Source organism: Terrapene carolina, unplaced genomic scaffold (assembly GCF_002925995.2).
Source record: "Terrapene carolina triunguis isolate 2854851 unplaced genomic scaffold, T_m_triunguis-2.0 Scaffold68, whole genome shotgun sequence".
NCBI classification, from domain to species: domain Eukaryota; kingdom Metazoa; phylum Chordata; order Testudines; family Emydidae; genus Terrapene; species Terrapene triunguis.
In genome coordinates this window covers 76,485,682-76,511,425 of record NW_020664419.1, presented here as the reverse complement: position 1 = coordinate 76,511,425, position 25,744 = coordinate 76,485,682, and the positions used below count along the sequence as shown (strand labels likewise).

Below are 25,744 nucleotides of genomic sequence, written 5' to 3'. Positions count from 1 at the left end.
CACACTCTTATTGTATTTGATTCACTTCTTTAGGAAGCTGGACAGAGCAGGAAAATAGGCAGAATCTCAGATCTCTGCAGTATAACCAGAACCACTCTGAATTTTTTTATTCTTTATACAATAATCAAAATATATTTTGAAAGGCTGTCATGCTAATTATCATCAAATTTTTTAGTTGTAGTTCATAAAGGCTCCAGTGCTTTACAAATACAGATAGACACCACCCTTCCCTCAGAGGGTTTACAACACACTATCTAGCAATCTGCATGCCCCTAGATCAGGGGTCGGCAACCTTTCAGAAGTGGTGTGCCGAGTCTTCATTTATTTACTCTAATTTAAGGTTTCGCGTGCCAGTAATACATTTTAACATTTTTAGAAGGTCTCTTTCTATAAGTCTATAATATATAACTAAATTATTGTTGTATGTAAAGTAAATAAGGTTTTTCAAATGTTTAAGAAACTTCATTTAAAATTAAATTAAAATGCAGAGCCGCCTGGACTGGTGGCCACGACCCGGGCAGTGTGAGTGCCACTGAAAATCAGTTTGTGTGCCGAAGGCGGCATGCGTGCCAGAGGTTGCCTACCCCTGCCCTAAATCAATGATTCTCATCCTTCTCTGTACTGGAATCCCATCCCCATATTAGCGTTATGGGAAGGGCAGCGTGGTTGTGACCTCCAGGTTAAGAATCTCAGTTGTAGATTTAAGTTTGCCCTTTCTAGTAATTGATCCTTAAATCCGGATCAGATTTCAACACTGTAAACTTCTTTAAAGCCAACAGGATATAACCAAGAGGCTTGTTAAAAAATTTTTTGACCCACTTTAAAATTAATAATGTGCTGTTGGAAAATTCTGCGAATTCTAATGGGCAGATAATTTTAAAAGGTCTGATTTTTGGTGACTACGACAAAATCACTGCATCATCTGTTAACTTAAAATTCTTCCCACAGTGACAAACAAGGAAGTAAATGAAAAGGCATTCCATTTAGCCCTGTTAGTATTTTCTCTATTTAAGTATAAGACAGCCTCTTGGACTCCCTGTTAGACCTTCATAATAGAATTTCAAATTCTGGAAATTTGATCTCTTGAAGGGTAACGTATACAGTCTCTCCCTCTTTTGTTTTAAACCCTATCCCCTTGCTTTTCACTTTTTTCTTCATTTGAGCATTCTTTCTACATACACACACATGTCTTGTCATGTTAAGGGAAGGACCAAGTAGGGTTCCTTATTGTGAAAGTATGTTTTCTTTCTCCACCATGACTCTTCCTGTTTCAGACCCACCAACTAGGTGTACTTAGTAAATCACATGTCTTCCAACTTAATGCAGAGAGTACCATAACATAAATATGGAGCGGCAAGTTGGATATGAAATGAGAACTGATGATGAAAGACTCATTTATGTGGCTTGACAACAGCCATTTCCTGAAGGTTATTTTCAGCATTGGCTCAGGAAATGTATTACTAAAACTCTTTGATACTATGTTTCTTGCGGTGAAATTTTTACCATAATAAGACCTAATCTAATTGTTTGTATTATGAATGTGAAATAAAAACACATTTGAGTTGGATTTTGACATAAAAATACATTTTTGAAGTGTTAGGAAAGAGGCCAAAATTTTGACTTAAAATTTAATTTTATTCATATTTTAATTCATTAAATTTTAGTCTCACTGTCTGCATGCAAAAATTACCAATTATTTCAGTTGTACTTGATTATGCACATCTAACGACAGTATTACAATATTGTACATATTTGTACTTTAAAATAAACATAACAAATACAATGCAGCAAGGCACACATTTCCCTTATCGGTTTGAATTCTGATATTCATTTTTTACGAACCCCTGATTTGTTTATGAAAGTTTTAGCTTTTTCCTTAAAGTGGGGGCTAACCTCTGTGTGTGTGTGAAAATCACTTTTATTGCAAAATGGAATAAAAGCTTTATGGGGCAATGAAAGGAATTTTACCCAAACTAATACCTTGATAGCAATCCAATCTGATCCATGTGGGCAGACCACTCCAAGTGTGTAGAGCCCCTCTGCCTTCTGTGGCTTCCTCGTGGGAACCCTTATGCTGATCAGAATGGTATCAGAGCCTAAAACTGTCAAAAGCTTAGAAAAAGCATCTACATTTTTTCCCCCTTCAATGTGTCTCTGATGTGTGTAAAAAGCAGGGGAGAGGAGAGCATGAGTAGGTCCAACATTATAAGAAATAACTGAGTTGTTTTTACCGGTCCATGTGTTTGGTTTGAGCCAAAGTGTGTCTCATCAAGTATCTTTGTGTGCCACTCAGGAAGCTGTGTCAGCTGATGCTTGTACAAACATCACTGCTTTTAAGAGTTAAGTCACTCCATGTTTGTCTTCAATTTAATTAACTATTCTTTTCAGTACTGTTGTTTAGCTATTTCTTTTGTTGGCTATTGTTCGAAATGTGTAAGTTCAGAGAGAGCCCCAGATTTAAAGTTACCTCCGAACTGTGTCACGTTTCTTGAAGGGAGATGATATATAAAAATAGTGATCCATAAATACAGAAGAGTTTTTGTGGTTCAGTTTTTTGGGACTTGTGTTAATTCTTATTTCAGAGGATGGGGAGTTAAGCACCAGACCTTCATGATACCACTGATGCAGTAAAGTAGCTTTTATGTTTTAAGTATATATTGTTAGGAGCTTGTGTTCTCATTTTGTATGGTTCCCTTCCCCATCTGAAGATGTTGTGCTTGAGATTTCAGCACAGACTGTTACACCCTTATAAAATTCTACCTACAGTGAGTAACTTGTTTGTTTGTTTTTTGTTTTGTATCTGGCTGGCAAGTAAAATACTTCTTTTTTCCTTGGTGTCAGTTATCATAAAGGACAGGCAAATATATTTTTTGTATTGGGCTGGTAAATTTTCATGACAGTTCAGAAAAGCTGGTGTATTAGGGTATGTCTAAACTGCAACTAGGAGCCTGCCTCCTTGTCTGGGTAGACAAGACTCATGCTAGCTCCGCTCAAGCTAGTGCACTAAAAATTAGTGGTGTGGCTGGTGGCTCAGGCTAGCCACCTGAGCTTGGACACAAGCCGCTGCCCATGCTGCAAGGACCATACAGCAATTTTTAGCACACTAGCTCCAGCAGAGCTGTCTTGAGTCTGTCTGTCTGTCTGGGCTGTGAAGCACATTGCTAGCTGCAATGTAGACATACCCTTAGGTGGTAAAATCATGGTTGTAAGTTAGCTGTGTGTTTTAGAGGTCTTATTTTTTGCTCTTGTGTTTGTAGTTGTCTTTTTTTTTTTCTCCTCTAAGATCTTTTTTAGGGGTGTGTGACCTCTGACATAAGAAATGTTGATATGCAATGAGTTTCTATCTGTGCAAAACTAGAATGAATCTTCATACACATGTTATTAGCAAGGAAGGCAAAAATACCAGTATCTCAATACTTCTCACAGGGACCTCTCTGCATTTAACATTAAATGGGGTCCCTGTTGGCCACAGTCACCTATGGTAGCAGGAAAGCCCCTGTTTGCTTCAAGAGGAGAGGTAGTGGGCTCCCTAGCAGATAGCTTCATGTGGATGGCCCCAAAGTAGTGGTGGTATTTATTATTATTTATTAATTCCAATAGGGGACGGCCACACTGCAAGGAGAAGTGTGCCTGGAGATGGCCTTTAACTGGCCCTAGTGAGGGGAAGATCTGGGTATGGAGGATCTACGCTGTGTGCAGGTCTCGAGGCAATGATATAGGTCACTCTCTATTTTGTCATTGCATATTGAATTTTCTGGTAATCATGCTTGATGTTGCTTCAGCCATATCATGTCAGATACGCACATTATAACATGCCTAATGTATTTTGGCATGCTTCATGACAATGGCTCCTGTGGAGTTGTTTCAGTATACCATGGCTGCAGACGTTGCTTTTCATGGTTTGTGCCATGGTGCTGTGAGGCTGAATTGGAACACCTTAGGACAATAGTTAGGCTTAGATTTACATATTGTCAGCATTCTCTTACTGTATGTAAGTTTAATGACTTGATTCAGAAAGGATGTTAGTTAAAAATATGGTTATTGTGTGTAGCTCGTGGAACATCCGAGACATGCATGCATATTTATGTTGAATGCTCCAAGAGATGCATAGAGGAATCCTCAATCAGGGCTCTAACAGAACAATGAAAAATGCTTCTGCAACTACAGGAGGATGACAGCCTGCTATGAGAGTTGTCATTATGTACTTCTGGAAGCAATAGTTTGCATTTGATATCTGAGTTAAATAGCAGGGATAAAAAATAGCGTTAGTTTGGTTTTAGTTTTCCCTTTTTAAAAGATTTTTCTTTGTTAGCAGTTTTTAAAGGCAATGCAAGTACATATATATGTGAGGTATGATGATTTAAAAAGTGACATAGTAAAAATTTTATACGAATACATAACCACCAAATACTCATCAATCCAGAAGAGATCTTAAAAAGAGAGAGAGAGGGGAAAAAATGCCACAAAACATTTCTCTGGAGTGGGGAGTCAACCCCCTCCAAATCCCCACTGAAGGAAGAGGACATGGGGTGTCCCTGATCTGAGGTCAAAAATAAAGTCTGCTAGTTAAAAAGACAAGATTATGTTCTAATTTTTCTACCGTGTTTCAATTCTCAGTTTTCTAAAAGGGTAATTATCAAAACTGCCATGGTTTTTATAGAAACTTCCAAATTAATCTCCAAAATCAAATTGCTCAGGTGCGTGATTTCCCCACCCCACCCCATTCTAGTGATGCTGCTTGAAGGATCTCTGAGGCCCTGTCTACACTGCCACTTCACAGCGCTGCAACTTTCTCGCTCAGGGGTGTGAAAAAACACCCCCCCGAGCGTCGCAAGTTTCAGCGCTGTAAAGTGGCAGTGTAGACCGTGCACCTGTGCTGGGAGCTACTCCCCTCATTGAGGTGGGTTTTTTGTTTTATTTTATTTGTTTTGCTGGTGCCACAACTACACCCACATTAAAGCACTGCCAGTGAAGACATACCCTAAATGTTCATGCAGTGTACCCGTGCACTCCTTAATCCTTTGTGACATTCTTTAACAGATGAGGAGAGACTGGACCCACAACAGTAAAGATAGTGTGAATCCTCACAGCTGCCTTGATCTATTTCTTCTTTTAAAAAAAAATCTGCAGAGGTCTCTCTGTCCTTCAGCGCTCTGAGTATCTACAAAGGCAGAGCTCACAACCACTTATCAATGAAACTCACAATTGTAAACTTAGTGGCAAAATAAAGGGAAGATCAAAATTAACTGATTGATTGCCTTGTGCCTTGCCATAATGTCAAGCCAACAAAACTATCTCACCTATTGCCCTTTGTGCTGGGGTAAGTCCCACTGATAAAAAGGGCTTACCTTATGGACTTGTCTTCGCTGCACTATTAATTCATTGTTTACTGCTTGTTATAGTTTGAGCTTTGCCCCAATCTTGTCCTTTCCCACACACGCAAATCTCTAGCTCTAGTTAAGTGGTGCCTTAAACTCCAGCTAGCTGGCCCACCCAGGTGTAGGTGGAAGATTGACTGCAGCTGATGTAGTCCTATAGTTGGTTTAGATAAGTTTTAATTAGGGCTGGTAATCACGATTAATCGTTCTGTTAAACAATAGAATACTATTTATTTAAATATTTTGAATGTTTTCTACATTAATATTTATTTTTATTACAAATATTTGCACTGCAAAAAACAAAAGAAATAATATTTTTCCAGTTCACCTAATACAAGTACTATAGTGCAATCTCTTTATCATGAGTTGAACTTACAAATGTACAATTATGTACAAAAAATAACTGCGCTCTAAAACAACACAATGTAAAACTTTAGCACCTACGAGTCTACTCAGTCCTACTTCTTGTTCAGCCAATCCCTCAGACAAACAAGTTTGTTTTCATTTGCAGGAGATAATGCTGCCCACTTCTTGTTTACGTCACCTGAAAGTGAGAACAGGCGTTTGCATGGCACTGTTGTAGCTGGCGTCACAAGATATTTACATGCCAGATGTGCTAAAGATACATATGTCCCTTCATACTTCAACCACCATTCCAGAGGACATGCGTCCATGCTAATGACAGGTTTTGCTCAATAACAATCCAAAGCAGTGTGGACCAACGCATGTTCATTTTAATCATTTGAGTCAGATGCCACCAGCAGAAGGCTGATTTTCTTTTTGGTGGTTCGGGTTCTGTAGTTTCCACATCTGAGTGTTGCTCTTTTAAGACTTCTGAAAGCATGCTCCACACCTCGTCCCTCTCAAAGTTTTGGAAGGCACTTCAGATTTTTAAACCTTGGGTCCAGTGCTGTAGCTATCTTTAGAAATCTCACATTGGTACCTTTGCGTTTTGTCAAATCTGCAGTGAAGGTATTCTTAAAACGAACAACATGTGCTGGGTCATCATCTGAGACTGCTATAATATGAAATATAGGGCAGAATGCAGGTAAAATGGAGCAGCAGACATACAGTTCTCCCCCAAGGAGTTCAGTAACAAATTTAAGTAATGCATTATTTTTTTAACACGCGTCATCAGCATGGAAGCATGTCCTCTGCAATGGTGGCCGAAGCATGAAGGGATATACGAATGTTTAGCATATCTAGCATGTAAACACCTTGTAATGCCAGCTACAAAAGTGCCATGCGAACACCTGTTCTAACTTTCAGGTGATGTAAATAAGAAGCAGGCAGCATTATCTCCTGTAAATGTAAACAAACGTGTTTGTCTGAGCGATTGGCTGAACAAGAAGTAGGACTGAGTGAACTTGTAGGCTCTAAAGTTTTACATTGTGTTCTTTTGGAGTGCAGTTATGTAACAAAAAATAAATCTATATTTGTAAATTGCACTTTCACAATAAAGAGATGACAGTACTCTACAGTACTTGTATGAGGTGAATTCAAAAATACTATTTCTTTTATCATTTTTGCAGTGCAGATATTTGTAATAAAAAAATAAAGTGAGCAATGTACACTTAGTATTCAGTGTTGTAATTGAAATCAATATATTTGAAAATGTAGAAAAACATCCAAAAATATGTAATAAATTTCAATTGGCATTCTATAGTTTAATAGTGTGATTAAAACTGCAATTAATCGCAATTCAGTTTTTTTAAACATGATTAATTTTTGAGTTAATCGTGTGAGTTAACTGTGATTAATCGGCAGCCCTAGTTTTAATAAAAGTTTTACTTATTTATAATTATACACAAAAACTACATTAAAGAACTTCTGGCGTCAGTACTGTAGCCCATGGCTAGAATATGCTCCGCTGTTCTGTGGAGATGGTGCATGCTCAGTCCAATCACATGTAGGAGCTGTGAGAGAATGGAGAATGCTCAGAGAGGGCAGAATTTTCAGGGATTTCAGCTGTTAAACTCTAGCAAGTCTTTGGGACCCATATGATCTACAGATATTATTATTTAATAAACTATTAAAATAAAGAGACATGATGGAGTTGACATATATACTTCACAGGGGAAAAACTTATGTGAAAAATAGTTGCCATTATAACCATAACATTTTCAGGTACATTGTTTATGGTCGTGCTTAAAGTTTAGCAGCCCATAAGAGATTCATACTGACAAGCAGTTTTTGTTTCTTGCCAGAATTGCTTTGTCATAATTTACAAAGATATACCACGGTATCTCTTACCTTCCATTTTTTTTCATGTGACATAAATAGTGTTATAGGTTGTTTTATTGGTTGTTTTATTGGTTATCTTTCTCAGCAAGTAATAAGAAAAATCTAGTATTACCATTTAAATAACCATTAAAATGCTACATTATCAGACAAATGAACATTCTTAAGATTATGTAAATAACAAAAAGTTTAACCACATCTATCTATAGACAGCTGGATCACATGATATGGCAGGATATTCTTACTCAAAGGACAGTGTGATGAGTTAGCAGTGAGGTGTTTCACATGACTGATAATGCAGAAGTTTCTCGTACCAAAAAGCTTATTAATGTTGGGGCCATGGGCAAAGAATATCTGATAAAGAGGAAACAAGATCAGGATGGATATTTTGGGAGAGAGTAGGATTACAGAAGTCTTTGCGGGTGCTTAACACAGAACAGAACAACTACTCCATGAAGAAAGCTTTGACATAAAATTGGGTTATTAGCGGGAATTAATACATGGTGGCAGAGTTTTAAAAAGAGGATAAGAGGGTAGAAAAAGAGAAGAAAACTATGGCACATGGGCAGAGAAGCTAAAATGGCCATGAGGGAAAGATTGAGGCATACAATACAAGGGAGAGAAGAATTTTCTAAATGAAGATGCACTCAAATTTCATTAAAAAGCTTATACGTATAGGACTGCCTTTAAGATGTGATTAAAGTACCAAATCCATTAAATCCAAATATTGAAATCTTCAGATCTCTCTTTTTTTGGGGAGTGCGGGGGGCTGATCAAAAGCCCATGGAAGTATTTTCATTCTGAATGGGCTTGCCATTGGGTCCATGAACACTTGAGATATTTGTGTCTACAAAAGTTGCTAAATGGGCATTGATTTTCGTTATTAATCTGTAGAGAAGTGTCATCCCCAGGTTAAACTACTGAGGTAAAAGAATATGAGGGGTTGTGTTGCGCAGTGACCCACGGAGCTGGGGAAATGGGAGTAGCATGATGAATGGACTGTAAAGATGAACAGGAATTACTCTGAGATAGTATGGCAGCTGGGATGGTTAGCTCTTTTTTGTTTAAAAATAAAATGGCCGTAAGAAATATTCCTGGAGCACTCTGCTGGATCCGGATGGTCTCAAAGAGACCTTTAGAACTATAACAGATATTCTTGACTTTCCTATACACTCAAGAAGCTGAGATACATCTACAGTCTGAGGTATGTTCCAAAATACAACGGATGACAAAAAGGATGTGTTTCTAATATGGTTATTTATACTATTGTACAATTTTAACTGCTTTTTGTTTTATATTTGGTATAAATCTTGTTATAAATTTTATGTCCATTCTTTTTCTCATTCATGAAGGATCCAGACAAACCTTTGTCCAAGGGGGAAATTTAACACAGGTGTACCACGAGGTTGAATTTGGTAATTTTTTCAAAATGTGAAGGACTGACCCCTTCAAAGTGTCCAGTGGTGACTTGGGCAGCCCTGGGATCATAGAATTTCAGAAACCTATGTTTAAAAGATCTCAGTCTCCTTTGCTATAAAATGTAATTAATCTTGCAGCGTTATTTTTCTTTACCTTTGACAAAAGCTGATCAGTTCAAATTCTTGACTTTATGTAAAGTGTAAATTATATGTCATATACTGTAGCTTGGATATTGAGGACTTTGGATAAATTACAGTAAAAACATAAGGACTGAAATTTTCAGAGCTACCTAGAGGGATTTCAAGCCTCCAGATTCCCTGTGCATTTTTGAAAATCTCATCCAGGAAGTAGAGCAAAATATTTTTCGTACAGATTTGCCACTTTGACAGAATTATACCATGTGCAGGGCATCTGGCATTACCGGTAGAAATATGGGGGCAGGGGGGGTTAGACCACAATCTTATGACAATAGTGTGTTATCTCTTGTTTTTGGCATAGAATGAAACAATTTCTTATCGTCTGTTCTCAAGAGCTATAGATATGCTCTCTGTCACAGTTTCAGGGTAACTGCACCTTTAATCCCCTCTGTAGTCTGTTTCAGGAATGCCCACTCAGGCCTCTAGCCCTCATCTTTCTCTGGGCAGGGATCCACATCCCTCTTCCTTCTCTTTAGACTTAAGCTATAACGCCTCTGCAAAGCTTGTTGCTTCTCTTGGCAGGTCTGACTAATGACCAGCCCCTGTTCTTTTGTTTCTCTCCAAGAGCGATGACCAGTGAATGACTGCAATCATGAGTAACATAGCCACACTCTTCTTTCATTTACTTGAGGACAAAAGCATCCAGAGAAAACCTATAAAACAATAAAAGGATATAAACACTTTACCAACAGCTCCGCATCAGTCCTATGGAGTCCCTGGCAGGTTCAAGGTCTTCCAACTCTTCAGCAAGGTTGGGTATCGTCTACACACAAGGTCATCTGGTTTTTTTTGCATCAAAATGAAGGCTCCTCTGCCAGGTTAGACTCAGCCTTCTATACCAAAAGCCCTTTCTTTGTCTCCTTGGGCCTCTGATATCTGAACTTTTATATGCAAACCATCCCAGGGGCGGTACTTCTCTAAAGCTGTTTACAGTCCCCAGGACTGCAATAATCTCCCCCAACCACCACCGTTTTAAGTTCCTGGAGATGCTGTGGTAACCCTCCCCCAGGGAGTTACTCTAGTCCACAACGATAACATGGAACATCGATAATGTAAATAAATAGTCCCCAAAGACACTGTTTGGGATGGAACGAGAGACAAGGTTTTAAGAAGCATGAACAATAGAAATATCATTTGACTTAACTGTGCACATGGTTTTTATTTCAGAGGTGTATAAAATTTTGTTGTCCTAGACTCTGCTGTGTGAAAGCCTAACTCTGCAAAGTTCTGAGCACCAATGTGATCTTATCCAACCCTCTGGACCAAGTATTGATGGCTAGACAACCCCCCCTCCCCCCGAGCTCTTTAGCATGGTGGACTCAAAACCTGTGGGCTTCGAGCCCTGCCCATCCTATGATGGACTAATCCATTTAAAAAATGGGCACAGTAAGTACTAGCTCCATCTAGGAGAGTCACACATACCTAGCAGATGCTTGCTTTGCTTCACATTTTCTGGGCAGATGTGTAAGTATTTACCCCAACCCAGGTTCCTTGGTCATATCAGCAGTACAGGAGAAACTGAAGTGTCCTTGGGGATACTCTTGGACTAACGGCCCAAAACAACTCGACCTCTTTGGAAGAAAGTCATATTCTTCCGCATGTGGCTAACTGCCAGGCCTTACTGGCCAAGTATGAGTTCCTAATCTGGGACCAAGTGACACCCTTCCTCACAAAGTTTCTGCTAGACAGCAGAGAGGAGCTAAAAGATAATTAAGGAAGGTCAGCTGGTGGCCAGGTTGGCACTACACATTGTGATGTATGCCTCCAACACCATTGCAAAGTCTCTGGCCACCATGGTGATGAAACACAGAGCGTGATGGCTCCAAGCATTGGGTATCCCAAGAGAGGTACAGGCCACTATTGAAGACTTGCACTTCAAGGGCAAGGAGCTATTTAGCAGGCAGGCAAACAGCACTCTGCACTCACTGAAAGACTCAAAGGCCACCTTATGCTGTCTAGGGATTTGCATCTCAGTGCTGTACCACAAGCCTTACTGCCCTCAGTCCCAGTTGAAGCTGTGGACACTGTCTTCCAAACACAGGGATCCTGAATGCTGGACCAGGAAAAGGCCAAGATAAAGCAGAGGGCACAGCCTTTCCTCTTCCTGATCAGTGCACCCCAATCCTATAGCATGCCAGCAAACTTCACAGCTTGCTTGAGAGCCACATCCAATCCAGTGAATGAGCACTACTTTCAGAATCCACCTCCCTCCATTCCACCAGGCATGATCAGTTGTAACAGGACGATCATTGCCCGTGGCTCTCCCATCCAGTTCCACTCATAACCCCCTACATGCACCTCTCCTCAGGAAAGCCTGCTGCAATCAGAAGTGGCCTTGTTGCTTCATCTAGGAGCCATACAGGAGGTTCCAACAGAATTCAGGGAAAGAGGCAGCTTCTCCTGATATTTCCTCATTCTGAAGAAGAAAGAAGGTCTTCATCCTATCCTAGAGCTGAGGAGACTGAACCAGCACCTACACTGTCCTGAAGTTCAATAATCTCTTTATTTATTTGTTTCTCTTATTCAAGAAAGATTTTGTAATGCTTGCCTCTCTCATCCTGTCTCTCCAAGCTCAAAACTGGTTCATCTCTGGGAGGAAAGGAACTACACGGTATTCAGAGCTTTATAGTATTACCTTAATAGGGCCAAGCCATTTTTGCTGTCTCCCAGTTTCTTTGTGCTCATTCTGTCCAGGGCATCTCATCGCAAAGAATCTCCAAGTGGATGCATGCAATGCTATCAGTTGGCTGATGAGCCTCTCTCTTCAGACATCAAGCCACACTCACTAGAGCATCTTTCGCTTGCTTCCGAAATGTGTTGGTCTCTGCAGGGCTTTGGAGCTCTGCTCCGGCTCCGCCGCTCCAGGCAAAAACCTGCAGCTCCACTGCTCCAGAGCTGCTCCACGCTCCAGCTCTGGGCTCCACTCCAAAGCCTGAGATCTGCAAGGCTGCAACATGGAGTAACCTACTGACTTTCATGAAATAGTACGTCCTTGACATGGCTGCCAGGGCAGATGCCAAGTTCAGGAGCATAGTACTTCATTCATTGTTTGACTGATTCAGCTGGTGCTCTCTGCCACTGTCCTGAGGGTATGCTGCTGGCCAGCCATCAGCACTGGGATGGTGGGACCCATATGGACATACTCGAAGAAGAAAGAATGGTTACTTACTCTACGGTTAGTTTGGCTCTTTGAGATTATATAAATGTGGATCACAGGACTTGTGCCCCATCCCCACTTTTTGGAATCCTCACCAACATGGGCTTTGAATTGTGAGGGTATGAGGGAAGGTCATGGTTCCCCATGCCTAGGCCCTCTTGTGAGAGGCACAGGTTACATGCACGGCCCCAATGGATGCTGATATACAAAAACATCCAGTGTCGCTTGCATGAGGCACATACACACCTATAGTGGGATCCTCGCCGACTGTAACATCTTGAACTCCAGGTACTACTGTAGGGTAAGTAACTGCTCTTTGTCTACATCCATAGGAGTAAATGGGACAGGAGGGCATTCAGCACGTTGCTGGCTTTGAAAGCTGATCCGATGAATGGTGTATTGATTTGGTATAACTTGAAATTATTAGCTACTTAATTCCATAGTTGAAAATGCTGCTATACCTTTATCTCTCTCTCTTCTCTCCCCCTCCCCCCCCCAGGCTAAAATAAATTGACATGTTTCTGTGTGAGTTTATCAGAGCATTTTAGGCTCTGCTCTCTATGTTGTTCTTATAAGGAGCTGCTTAGTAGTTTTACAATAGTCTGTTTGCTATTTGTATCTTCCTTGCTCTCTCTTTCCTTGTGAATTTTCTTCCTGGGAAACATTCTTAAGACCTTTACTGAAGATGTCAAGGTAGTTTAGAGGAGGAGGGTTGTTCATAGGATCAGTATGCATACTTGTCACACAAAATCTCTACAGGTTACAAATATGGCTAAAATTAATGAGAACTGAGACCTCCATAATGCGTGTACAGCTACAGAGCCTGATTATATATTATAGTTTTGACAGCTGTCTAAAAGGGATATCACTGTTTTTATTTTCATTGATTTTTATGGATCACAAAAATGTACATTCTACAGCCTCCTTTAAAAAAAAAAAAAAAAAGTGGGTATGTATTGAAGTGACTCCCTGTAACATTAATTTCAACCTCATGTAACTATTTAACTAGTGCATGCCTTGATAAACAAGCCTGAACATTTATGGGTGCCCAATACCCAAATGTCTTTGTGTGCCTTTAATTAAAACAAAACAAACCCCCCCCCCCCCAAACAAGGTTGTCAAACTGAGCATCATGTATAGAACAAACCCCAGTGTCATTAAAGAGAGCAGAGCAAAACAGAAACAAAAATGACAATCTCCCTTTATTGCTCTGGCACATGAAATAAATACATTACTTCTATACACACGCTAGCAAGAGGGGGTGGAATTTCAAGCTTTGCCGTGGAGGATGACGAAGATCAACTCTGGCATCTGTGAAGGGTGTAAAGAACATAAAATCCTTTTGACTATTTAACTTGTATGGCACTCATCTGCTATGGCAATGAACATTGTGTAAATACCAATATAGATACAGCATTCCAGAATCATAGGTCCTCTATGGAAAATCCTGTTCTATCTTCTCCAGGGCTCTCAGCACTTTTAGTAACAGTTAGTCCTGTTGCTCTCTGATGGATAGTTTTTCAAAGAAAAATTAAAAGTTATGCTAATATAAACCAACTATGTGTTTTGGGTTTTTTTTCTTGTAGGGCATCAGAAGATCACAGTGATTCCAATGTGTTGATGGGCGAGATTCAATCAGATGAAGAAATTATCAACAGCTCTGATGAGGACGATGACACAAATTCCGATTCTAGCAAAGGGGAGCTTGATCTTCAAGAATATAAGCAGGTGTATTTTAATTTTTAGAGCTGTACTTCGTCAGTATTTTTTTAGTTTCCCATATAGTTTGTAAAGGAAATTTGGGGAATATCTACATAAGAAATGTCTTGTTGTATAAATGTAAACCATCATTTTTCAGATGCTTTTTGCACCCTGATAACAGTAATTTTTTTTAAAGCTTCATACTTGCTGTGGATTTGCAAATGTCCTTGATGTGAAGAACCCATGTTTAGAAATAGTCATAAAAACTGTGCACTGCTCAGTCCATTAATTCATTCTTAACACCTCAAAGAGTTGTGGGCCTGTAGTCCTACACACCACCCACCTGTATATGTAGAGTTCTACAAACTGAAGTAAAGTGTGAAAGAGTCAAACTTGACTGCTTTGTCTGCATGTTTTAGACTGCACATTTACTAAAGCTCTTAATCTCATGCTCTGGACCTTTGAGTCCCAGAGTTTCCTGCTTTCTGCAGGGTGAACTGAAGAACATTGGAAACTGATTACCAGGACTGGAGAAGCCAAAGGGTAGGGACTGGAAAACAGGTCACTAGAACTGCTGAGGCCCTTCCCAGTGCCATCTCATTGGTTTTAGGGGCATGGGCAGGTGAAACTATTGTGATATAGGAGTGTTCCAGCCAAGTGTTGAGGAAGGAAAGGCTACTTTTCAGTGACAACTTCTGGTTCAGCGGAACAGCATTCTTGAAGTTGTATGTCCAGCCACACACGCCTTTCAAATCAGTAAACTGTCTTGGGGCAAGTACGCAGTCCACAAATCGTTGGCTTCCTTGGACTGAAACATATGACACCCTGCCTCTTAACCAGTGCTCAGCTGCTCCTTTCCAATGGCCAGAGTAGATATGGGCCCAACCCTCACCCTGTTTTGGGGATAATGTAGAATTCCTGTTTCTTGGATTTAAGAGTCACTGCTCTGGCCCACACTACTGGGCTTTCCTGATTGTATCTACGCTATCAAATGCAGAGGTACCCATTAAAGAGGGTTGGTTGGTTGTTTTTTTTCTTCTCTCTGCTAGTCCTGGTTACCTAGCTCGCACATTGCCCATTTAAGCGCCTCAATTCAGTGCCTTCAAAGTAATGAGGTACAGTGTTCCTTTGTGTGCTCTCCACAAGATCCTTCTTAGCAGGCTTGTTCTGCCCCAAGTGCTCTGGAGGCACCTTAGCCATGATGCCTAGGTTCTGGTTCTCTCTTCACTGCTGTGTGTGCTGGATGGCATGTCTTTGGAAGACACTTCCTATGTGATTTCCTTTTTCCATCCCTCCTTCAAGCCAAGGGTGACTGGGTAATAAAGCAACCTTTTTTAATCAGTTGATGATCTGGGGTTCCATCTCCTTTCCTAGGGGCTTCCTTTGCCATCTTTTCTTATAAGCATTAGAGGTTTCTGTCAGCTTCCCAGCATCCCTGAAATCTGCGTGGCTGTAGATTCTGGCATCGGCTTTCCTTCAGACCGGCTGGGACTGCTGCTTCTTCACCTCCTTACAGGGCAAGTATCTTTTTGCTCTATGGTGGAATGTTATTTCAGACACCTGCCTGCCAAGGAGAACTCCATATAGGATTTCCCATTGCCAGAAAGAAAAGAGCTCATGTTCAACAAGGTGAAAGTGTTGTGTAACAGCTTTGAATTTCCTCATATTTTTCTGCTAGTGCCCTGACACCTTGATCTTAATAAATCAACTTTTCTCTTGCGTAAGTTGGGGTGTGGCGGGAGTCGGCAGCACAGCCTGTTCCTGTGTAGCTAACCAAAATTGTGTGTGGGTATATCAGCTAACATCCCAATGTGAATATCTTTCTCACAAGATTCAGAAGGGCATTCCTAGAAACACACAGTGCAACGCTGCTCCGCTCGTGAAACATCTCGTGTTTCATAGAATATACTCTTGCCTTCATGTAACTCAGAACTGGTGGTGAACCATCTGGTTTTTAACTTGCTCAGCTGGCCTGTGGCGCGTGGACTCTGACAGCTGCAGATTAACTTTACCAACAATCTGCCTCTTGCTTGAAACTTCTAACAGTTCCTGCAGCTGCAGGGGAAAATGAAACAATCTCTGCATTGGTAATCAGCTGTTTGGTGGGTTTATTTTGTTGGCAAACATATCCAGTCTCTAATGATATTTCTCACCCACAATAGCGGGTACAGTAAATAACTGCTGAGAAAAAAGGGTAAAAACTGAGGTGTTCTATCACCTGAAAACTGAGAGAACTCAAGGCCCAAAATTTGAAGACTATGCTTCAAACCCTCCTGCTTTCCAAATGATTGTCTTCTGACTGAACAAACACAGTGTGGCATTTCCAGTGCCAGCTGATCGGAGAAAAATTTTCCAAATGGTGTTAAAAAAACAAAACAAAGGGGCAATATCTCAGCTCATGCTTAGTTTGCATTAGTATTTTACTATTGTGTAATCATTACTTTTAAATTAGTTTGCAACTGTCAGTTATAGAGTGTTGACAGTTATTGTTTTGCAAAATCACACACTGCATGTGAGTTTATTCCCACAGTGTTAGCTATGCTCTCCATAAAGAGAGAGAGAAGGATGTGCACCCTATCCTTGTATAAATATAAATGTCCTGAATTTGGTTGGTTTTAGTGATTATTTCTAGACGCTAACATGGGGGCTTTTCTAAATACAAACCTAATCGATATGAATGGAAGAGCTAGGATTTCACTGCTGAAATAGTCTTGTTTCAATGGGGGGGGGGGGGGGGAAAGCCAAAGGGGTTTGAGCTTGGGCCTGCAAAACCCAGGCTTGTGAGTTCAATCCTTGAAGGGACCACTTAGGGATCTGGCACAAAATCAGTACTGGGTTCTGCTAATGAAGGCAGGGGTCTGGACTTGATGACCTTTCAAGGTCTCTTCCAGTTCTAGGAGATAGGATCTCTCCATTAATTTATTTATTTATTTAAAATACTAAGGCCTAGCTGAGGATTGTAGAAACAACAATTTGGTTTCCAGCTGTCAATAATTTATATGCTAGTTGCTCTTCGAAGGAGAACTGCAAATCTAGACCAAAGCTTGCAGCATTAGTACTTCGGGGTCTAGCAATGCTACTGATGCCAGTAGGCACTGGTGGGAGAATATCAACTGAAAATGAGGCCTCCTGGATTCTGGCCACAGCTGGGACCCTCATTTGCATTGTGACCTTGAGCAAGTTGCTTTTCTGTGCCTCAAGTTCCCCATCTATAAAACAGGGCTGATACCTACATTGGTAAAGCGCTTTGTGGTCATTGGATAAATAGCACTAAGTGCAACATGTTACTGTTATTGTAGCTTCACTAGTTGCTAGGGTTGCCAACCCTCCAGGATTGTCTGGGAGTCTCCAGGAATTAAAGATTAATCTTTAATTAAAGATTATGTCATGAGGAAACCTCCAGGAATATGTCCAGCCAAAATTCACATCCCTACTAGTTGGGTAACAAATTCATAGAATATCAGGGTTGGGAGGGACCTCAGGAGGTCATCTAGTCCAACCCCCTGTTCAAAGCAGGACCAATCCCCAGACAGATTTTTACCCCAGTTCCTTAAATGGCCCCCTCAAGAATTGAACTCACAACCCTGGGTTTAGTAGGCCAATGCTCAAACCACTGAGCTATCCCTCCAATGTTCAGAATTTAACTTCTCAGATTTTGTAGTCCTTTAGCCTGATATGTGTTGTCCTTACCTTTGTTTGGATTGGACAGTGCCTGGGACATCAGAATAACAAACATACAGTGTATGACTTCTGAAATTCTTAGAGATCAGCAAACCGTCACTTTAATTATTGATGTAACACCCTACAATATTGATAGAAATAAAATTGTATGGGATTGCATCTGCATTACAATCACCTTTTTGAAATAGGAAATGAAGCCATGAACCTTTCAAAGAGAAATATTGTAACCTTATTTCAAACATCATTAACAAGTATATAACAGTGTAATCAAAACAGCTAAAGTTTTAAGGTAAATCACTCAGTGCCTGCTCTTTTACTACTCTTCTGCATATGATTTCACCAGAACTTCAGCTTGCTATTGTTTGTTCTCTGTGTTGCATACCTGCATATCTATGATTTATTTTCATTTTCTCTCTCCTTTAACTCCCCATTGTAATGGAAAACCTACATTGTTAATAGACATATAGAGCCAGCTGATAACTGCTAGGCAGGTGGCAAGCCAGGGCTGCTACTATAGAGATATAGTTTAAAAAAAAAAAAAAAAAGCAAACTGTACACACAATTAGACTCTGCAAAAGCATCTTTGCATGCCTGTCATCTTGCCCTCATTTTGTTTGCTGTACCACATTCTTGGAATTGGTATTAAGCTTTAGCCCTGATCCTGCAAGCTACTCTGTCTAGGTCGATTCCTCCGCCCACATGGAGCTCCACTGACTTCACTGGAGCTCATCAAAAGTCTATCACAGGGATTATCATCTCCGTGTTGTTGGGTGACAGCTTGCAGGGCCTGGGCCTCAGATTGTAAATTCTCTGGTGCCCTTTATACATGTTTGTACAGGATCTGGTGCAATTGTGCTGTAATGCAAATAATTCCACATTCCATTTTATTAGCCAGTATCTTAAATATTCATATTTCTGTCTTTTTTTTCTCTCTCTTACACTCATAAGACTGGGGATTCAGTATTTTACACTTATTTTGCACTTTTCTTTTTGAGGGATCCCATAACAATTCAAGGATTAAAATATCAGATGAGATAGCTGGGTGTGGAGGTTGGTTGTGAGAATTCTCATATTTTTGGCTTGGGAAAAAATGAGAATTAATGGCATTCTACGGCGATTGGATTAAACAGAACACTATTATAATTCAATCCCTGTGCTCAGGCCCTGTGCTATCATATAATGTTGAGGGGTGCGTATGCATATATTTGTGTGTGTGCATGTGTTTCAGGAGTGAACTCTTATTTTACAAAGATTACATTTCTTCTATACAGTAGACTTGCTAGCTAAAGAAATCAGATTGTAGTTAATTTTAGTTCTTTTTTTTTTTTTTTTTTTTAGATTTAATAAGGCAGATTCTCAATAGTTAGTATTACTTTGAAAAGAAAAAAGTTATTTCCTGTTACATTTTTGGCTTTATTAAAAGCAGCATGAAAAAATTAACAAAATCTGTGTTCATCTCTTGACAAATGTTCCTAAAACCCATTTGAATTTACTGCAGATTTAGATACCGTATTCACAAATGAGCCAATTAAATTATTATGGATATAGAGTATTATCCACACTTCACTTCTTTCAATAGCTGACAGCTGTCACTTTCAGTATGGGCTCTGATGCTTTCCAGAGTTTCTAGACAGGGATGCTAGTGCTTGTTTATAGATTAGTATTTACACATCATTCTATCCAATTATATTCTAAATTCAATTTCACAAGAAGTAATCTCTGAATACTAGTAGACTTTGGAGCAGTATAAAGTGATATTTTTGGTAGGAAATTTGGCTTGAAGTTGATCTTTGCTATTTGTTTGTGAGTACAAAGTGTAACATGTAATTTTATCTGCAGAGCAAAGCAGCTGGAAAAAAAACGAAAGTTTACCATATTGCCAAGGAGATCATGAGCTCGGAGAAAGTGTAGGTGTTAATTCTAAACTCAAAATACTTACTCGGTTTATTTTAATTCTGCAGTTCAAATGTAATTATTTGCTTTTTATTACTTTTTCTAACAGATTTGTGGATGCGCTAAAGCTCTTGCACATTGTAAGTATCTAGTAAAAAATTTTATGTTCTTCTCTTAAAGTTCAGCATTTACACAGTATTGTACTGAAGTGTATTTTCTTTAATATTTCCTCATTTAAAACACTGAATAAACCTAATTAGGCAGCAGTATAAAAAAAATTCTAAGTTGCTGGCATTTTTCCCTAACAAGTATAGTGGGTAAATGTGTGGTGGTATCCCCCTTGATGCTCATGCAAAATTTCCATGTAAACTATTGGGAGTTTGGATTAAATGTTAGAATATGCCCCTAATTGTTTTACTATAGCTCCTTATTTGTTAATGAACTATCTGGTTGTTCGGCAAGAATAATTCTTTCTCCATAAATAGTAGTATGAAAATTTTTGATTAAAAAAACCTTTTAAAATTATTTTTTTTTTTTACCAACTTGAATATGTACAATGTATGTAAAAATACTTTACCTGATTCTTAGATAATCTATTTAAATCTGGGCTTTTGTACTGCAGTCATCATCATAGTACTGTATGTTTTGAGCTATAACTCTTTACAGGTATGCATTTTGGAGTTTGGCTTTCATTGGCACGTGATTTTGCTGTCTAACATATTAGAAGACATACAGCAAAAAGTATTGGAAATGGATTGTATAAACAGAACTACTAAGTTAAGAGTACACAATTTTTTTACATCACAAGAGTGTACTGATAAAGGTTATAAGAAATCATATTTTTTCAGTTTTCTTCACTCTACCTCTCCTGAGTAGTTTTTCCCCGGGCGGGAAGGAGAGGTAGTTCTACATATTAAACATTTCTGCTTTTACCTAATGAGTCTCTCTTGTGCAGCACATTCTGCCAGATTGGAAACAAGGATGCGTTTTTTCTGTGCCTGTAAAAGAGACATCCTCTCTAACACAGGAAACAAAACTATTACTAAACCACCTGTTGATTTTTGTTATATTTTTGAGTAATTGTTCTCTGAGTCTGTTAGGGCTTGAACTTTAAAAGACCGTGTCAGACAGTAATGACCAATTCATAGTTTACAACCAGCGTTGTACCTAGTCCAGGCACCAAGCATCTTAAATACCTGTTTGGGGAATTGAGCATAAGGCACTATGAACAGATAGTGTTTAAATAGCAAGGTTGTAAGTTTTTAATTAGTTGCTAGCTGTAAAATAAACTGAATGTCAGAATGTTCTCAAATGAATGCGGGCTCTTGTTGGCTCAGGGACAAATATCAGAACATAAAGGCAGTGTAATCTAGTGGAGAGGATGCTGACCTGAGTCTCAAATCTGGGATCTAGTCTCTCCTCTGCCATTGATCTGTTGTGTGACCTTAGGCAATCACTTCAGTTCTCTCTGCCTGTGTTTGTCTGTTTAGATCATAAGCTCTTTGAGGCTGGGACTGTGTACGCTGCCGATCACAATGGGGCTGTGATCTCAATGAGTCTCTAGGAGCTCCAATATAAATAATAATAGACAGTTTAGTCTGGAAAAGCTTCATCAGTGCAGCCAGGACTGTCTGGGAAGCATTTTTTTTTTTTTCATTAAAAGGAAAATCACCATCCCTATTGGCAGAGTTTATGGAAACCCAGTATTGTGTTTAAATGGAACAGTACTCCCAGGGAATCTGACTGTCCACAAGAATGATGCAAAGCCACTTAAAAGACAATTATGAAAGTGAGGTTCTATGTGGAAAGTAACTTTGCAGCACTGCCGTTGTGGGATTTCACTTTTATTGTGTCTCAGTAGTTTTTGTCTCACTTGTTTAGCTTACTCACTGCCAGCCAAGCAACTCATCTTGGGCTCCCAAAGTGAAGCCTGGGCCCTTTCCACCCTGTGCTTCATCACCTGTAATAAAGGTTCTTCAGGCCAGATGAGGCCCAGTGTGTTTCTTCAGCTGCAGCTACTTGGAGCTGAGTAGCAATTCTTTGGATGGTGTACAGAGTGGAGGAGTATTTAGCTCACAAAGGCTAGGTCTACACTAAGGGGGGGGTCGATTTAAGATACGCAAATTCAGCTACGCGAATAGCATAGCTGAATTCGGCGTATCCTATTCGACTTACCCCGCTGTGAGGATGGCGGCAAATCGACCGCCGCGGCTCCCCCGTCGACGGCGCTTACTCCTCCTGACGAGGTGGAAGTATGTGCGTCGATTCGGGGATCGATTTATCCGTGTAGATGAGACGCGATAAATCGATCCCCAAGAGATCGATTTCTACCCGCCGATCCGGGCGGGTAGTGTAGACTAGCCCTCAGTCTTAGCAACATTGGCTCTGCAGCACTAACAGGAGTAAAGAGCAGTAAACTCTTATTTTTGCCACTGAAATCAACAAGCATAATGCTGAATACACCCAGGGAGCAGATCTGAGTGAGAAGGTGCCATTTTACGCAATCATTTTTAAGAGCACTTGAAGTGAAAGTTAAGGTAATTGAGGATGGGGATATAGGTGCAGGCTCGCTATACATAACCGAGTCTAATTTTGTTTGCATTTTGTTGATTATATTAACTAAATTGCTTTAGCTGAAACTCCTCCAAGCACTCAAAGAGCCCATCTGAAGGCTGTTTTTATTTTTTATTTCATGAGAAGAGCAAAAAATAAATACTTAAGACAAAATGTTTGATCATATAGAAAATGTTTTGGTTTGGGATCATTTATAGAATATCATGAATTAATGTAAGCATTGTGTTTGCTATAAAGGTGCTGATTGAGATACTGGCCTTCAATTTTGCACAATGAAGTTTGCCAAAATGTGTTGGGTCAATGGAGTTGTTCCGGGCTGAATGACCCATTTAATTGTAATCCTGTCTCCTCGCTCCTTCTTTGAAGGATGAAATTCTATTTAAGTGCAGAAACTTTGCTCTCAGGAGCTGCAAAAAACAAAACACTTAAATCAAAACTGTGTGCAGCTTGGTGCTATACTTAGGTTTAGGGTCAGTTTATGGCTGGCCTGTGCAGGGGTATGCTCTAGCCCAGGGGAGGACGCAAGGTACTTCCATAGAAGACAGCTCTCATCTAGCTGCAAAGCATTATGGAGCCCAAGGAACAAGCAAATTGTCCAGCACTGGCTGAAATGTTCCATACCCCAGAAGGCCAGGGGGCCTACACACCCTTTACCCTGTGCATTTGTAAGCCAGCACCCTTTCCCACCCTCCAGTATCCAGGAGGTATTACATATTGCGTAGGCCCAATGGCTCCCTCCACAGCACTCAGTAGGTATATGGGTGTGCCCCCTTACTAGTGCCCTCCAGCTCTCAAAGCCTCATTTAGCCTTATGGGCTGTAGAGTGAACAAAATTAAACAGTGAACATTAGGGGGTCTTCCAATTGTTGAATTGCTGTCCGTATTTTGTCTGCTAGAGTCTCTGGGTTAGTCATTTCTTGGTTGTCTTTACCCATATGCCAGTGTAATGCATTAGATAAGCTCTGTAGAACAGGGAGTGTGTCTTCCAGGGTGCTTGTACAATGCCTTGCACACCAGGGACTGATGGAGGTCTTTGCATGCTACTGTAATACAAATAAACTGTTTGCTACTGGTGAGTTATAATAGCGAGGAGCTGGTAAAAAGAAAACCGGCGGCCCATCAGCGGACATTAAATCAGCATTTTTTAATGGCAGATCTAGCAAGTCACCTGCTGTGAGCTTGATGGATGTTGAGTTTAGAGAATGCTTGCTAAGCAAGGCTTGCACACTCCATTTGTAATTTGAGCTTTCACTAAGCCGAAGTGAATTAATGCTCATGACCCTAGTTTTCCTTTAAGATTTACACAAGGCTATAACAGATTATGCTGCAGGGTCAAGATTGTCATAAGTGATTTTAGGTGCCTTGCTCTTTGGGGGCCCAACTCGAGACCTGGCAAACGGGTACCTGATTTTCAGAAAGTGCTGAGCCATCCACCTTCTGAAAATTGGGTCTCTTTAAAGTATCTCATGTTGGGCACTCAGTCACCAGTCGCTTGACCTTTATCTTGTACACAACAGGAAAAATTCAAGATGTCTCATGTTCTCCTCTTCCAGCTCCTAACGTGCATGCATGAAAAGGCATCTTGAAATGTTAACGTGTTTGACAGGTTACATACAGGAACAAATTTTCAAAAAGTGGTCACTGATTTTGTTTGTTTGCAGACTGGGTATTTAGGCACTGAACTACAGAGTTGCAGTGACTGCATATGCAAGAGGTAGAAGCCAATTGAGTCTGGCTGAAAATTTGGACCATAGATAGGGAAATAGCTGCTTCTCATACATGTGTGTAATGCACAAATGCATACTGACAATATGTGGGATTTATTTTGAACTCTCCAATTCAGTATGCAGCATAGGCTAGCTCAGTGGCCCCCAACCACTTTCTGGTGGAGTTTCTCTCCTGTGAAGAATTGGCAGATGGGTGCCACCTCTTTTTGTCCCCATCAGCCATGCCCTCATATATTAGCTGCCATTTCTTCTTCTTCTGTCCATGTTTTCCCCGGTCCTTTTCTGCCTCTGATTGATGTATCTCTCTCTCCCTCTTCCCCCCCTGTTCTTTTTTGCTGTCTCTGTGACTCCCCGTCAACAAAAGGCTACAGACTACTTAGGATGGGGACATCTCCTTGGTTTCACTTAAGGCCAGATGCATATACTCTTGCAATTTAGCTGAGTGCTGGGAACAGAGGAGAGAAGCTTGGGCCTGTGGGTTGCTGCCTGAGCCTGTAGCCCCATCCCCATGAGTTGCTCCTACATCTATTTGTGTTAGGGGCCACTGCTATAGCAGGAAGACAAGGCAGGTGGCTTTCCAAGAGCCACTCAAAGCATTACCCACAAGCACATTCATATTTGAGAGGTGTGGATCTGAGGTCATGAAACTTTATCTCCTCCGCCTGTGCACTTTCGTTGGGCTAAAATGGGGCCATGCTCACCAGTTTGGGAACTCTGGGTTAGCTTGTTGCTGTTCTCGCAGCGTATTTACACTATAAAAATACTTTATTCTCTTAGAAATCTAAAGATTGGACTCAGACTTCGCAATGTAAACTAAATGGCAGTCAAATACTACAAAGAAGCGTTCATAATAGATCTGGGGGAGCAGTATGGTGTACAGCACTAAGCACAAGGCTGGGAGCAAGGAACTCCTGAGCTCCAATCCTAGCACTGGCAGTGATTTGTTGTGTGGCCTTCGGCAGTTCTCTGAACCTCTCTGCCTCAGTTTCTCTGTCTGTAAAAAGTAATATTTACCTACCTGCCAGATGTAAGGTGAGGATGCTAGTACAGCTCTCTAAACTACTGGAGTGCTTTAGAATTGCTGAATGGTGGTGTCAGATCTGGTCGAGACACTTAATAATGAATTACAACTGTAGCTAGATTATAAAGAGATGTTAATGAAATAATTTGGTCTGGCAGGGAGCACTGTGGGTTATCTAGTCCATTCTCTGCATTAGGATATTGTGAACATCTCCCCAGTCAGATAATTGACTATGTTGTAAAAATTAAGTATCTTATGCTATTCAAGACCTGTGAATTATTGTACTAATCATGAAAATGACATAGAATTACTTGTCAGCTTTCCAGGACTGATGAAGTAATTTGTATAATTGAAAAACAGTACAATCAACATTGACTTCATTATAAAGTATCACTGATATAGTTCAGTGTATGTATTGATCTTTTGTATTAAATATGTGTTTGCAAGATCTATTACAACTGTGTCCCATGCAGTCGCACTTGCAGTTTGCCATGTGGCAGCCTAGCCCTTTCCTAGAATGTAAAAGTTTGTGTGTGTGCACGCGTGCCCTGAAGAATGTCCAAATGCAGAAATATTTCTGACACCAAACTGATATTTGAGCTCTTTGGATTTGTACTTAAGCAGGAATTGCACATTAACTGAAAGGTGTTTCTGCTGATGGTGTGTTTATGTATGACAAGAAGTATGTGACTACAAACCAGGGTGAACGTGTGAATGGAGCCCAAGCAAAAGGATGCCAGGATCAGCATTAAATT

At 40.2% G+C, this 25,744-nt stretch overlaps 1 protein-coding gene across 1 annotated transcript in view; it reads left to right on the top strand.

The window, feature by feature from the left end:
• The window catches only part of FGD6 (FYVE, RhoGEF and PH domain containing 6), a 100,379-nt gene that overhangs the window by 23,748 nt on the left and 50,887 nt on the right, over nucleotides 1-25,744 (top strand). The window contains exons 3-5 of the mRNA XM_026648842.1: nucleotides 13,979-14,120; nucleotides 19,614-19,681; nucleotides 19,777-19,807. Coding sequence (XP_026504627.1) covers nucleotides 13,979-14,120; nucleotides 19,614-19,681; nucleotides 19,777-19,807 — 241 coding nt within the window. The remainder of the gene's footprint in view (nucleotides 1-13,978; nucleotides 14,121-19,613; nucleotides 19,682-19,776; nucleotides 19,808-25,744) is intronic.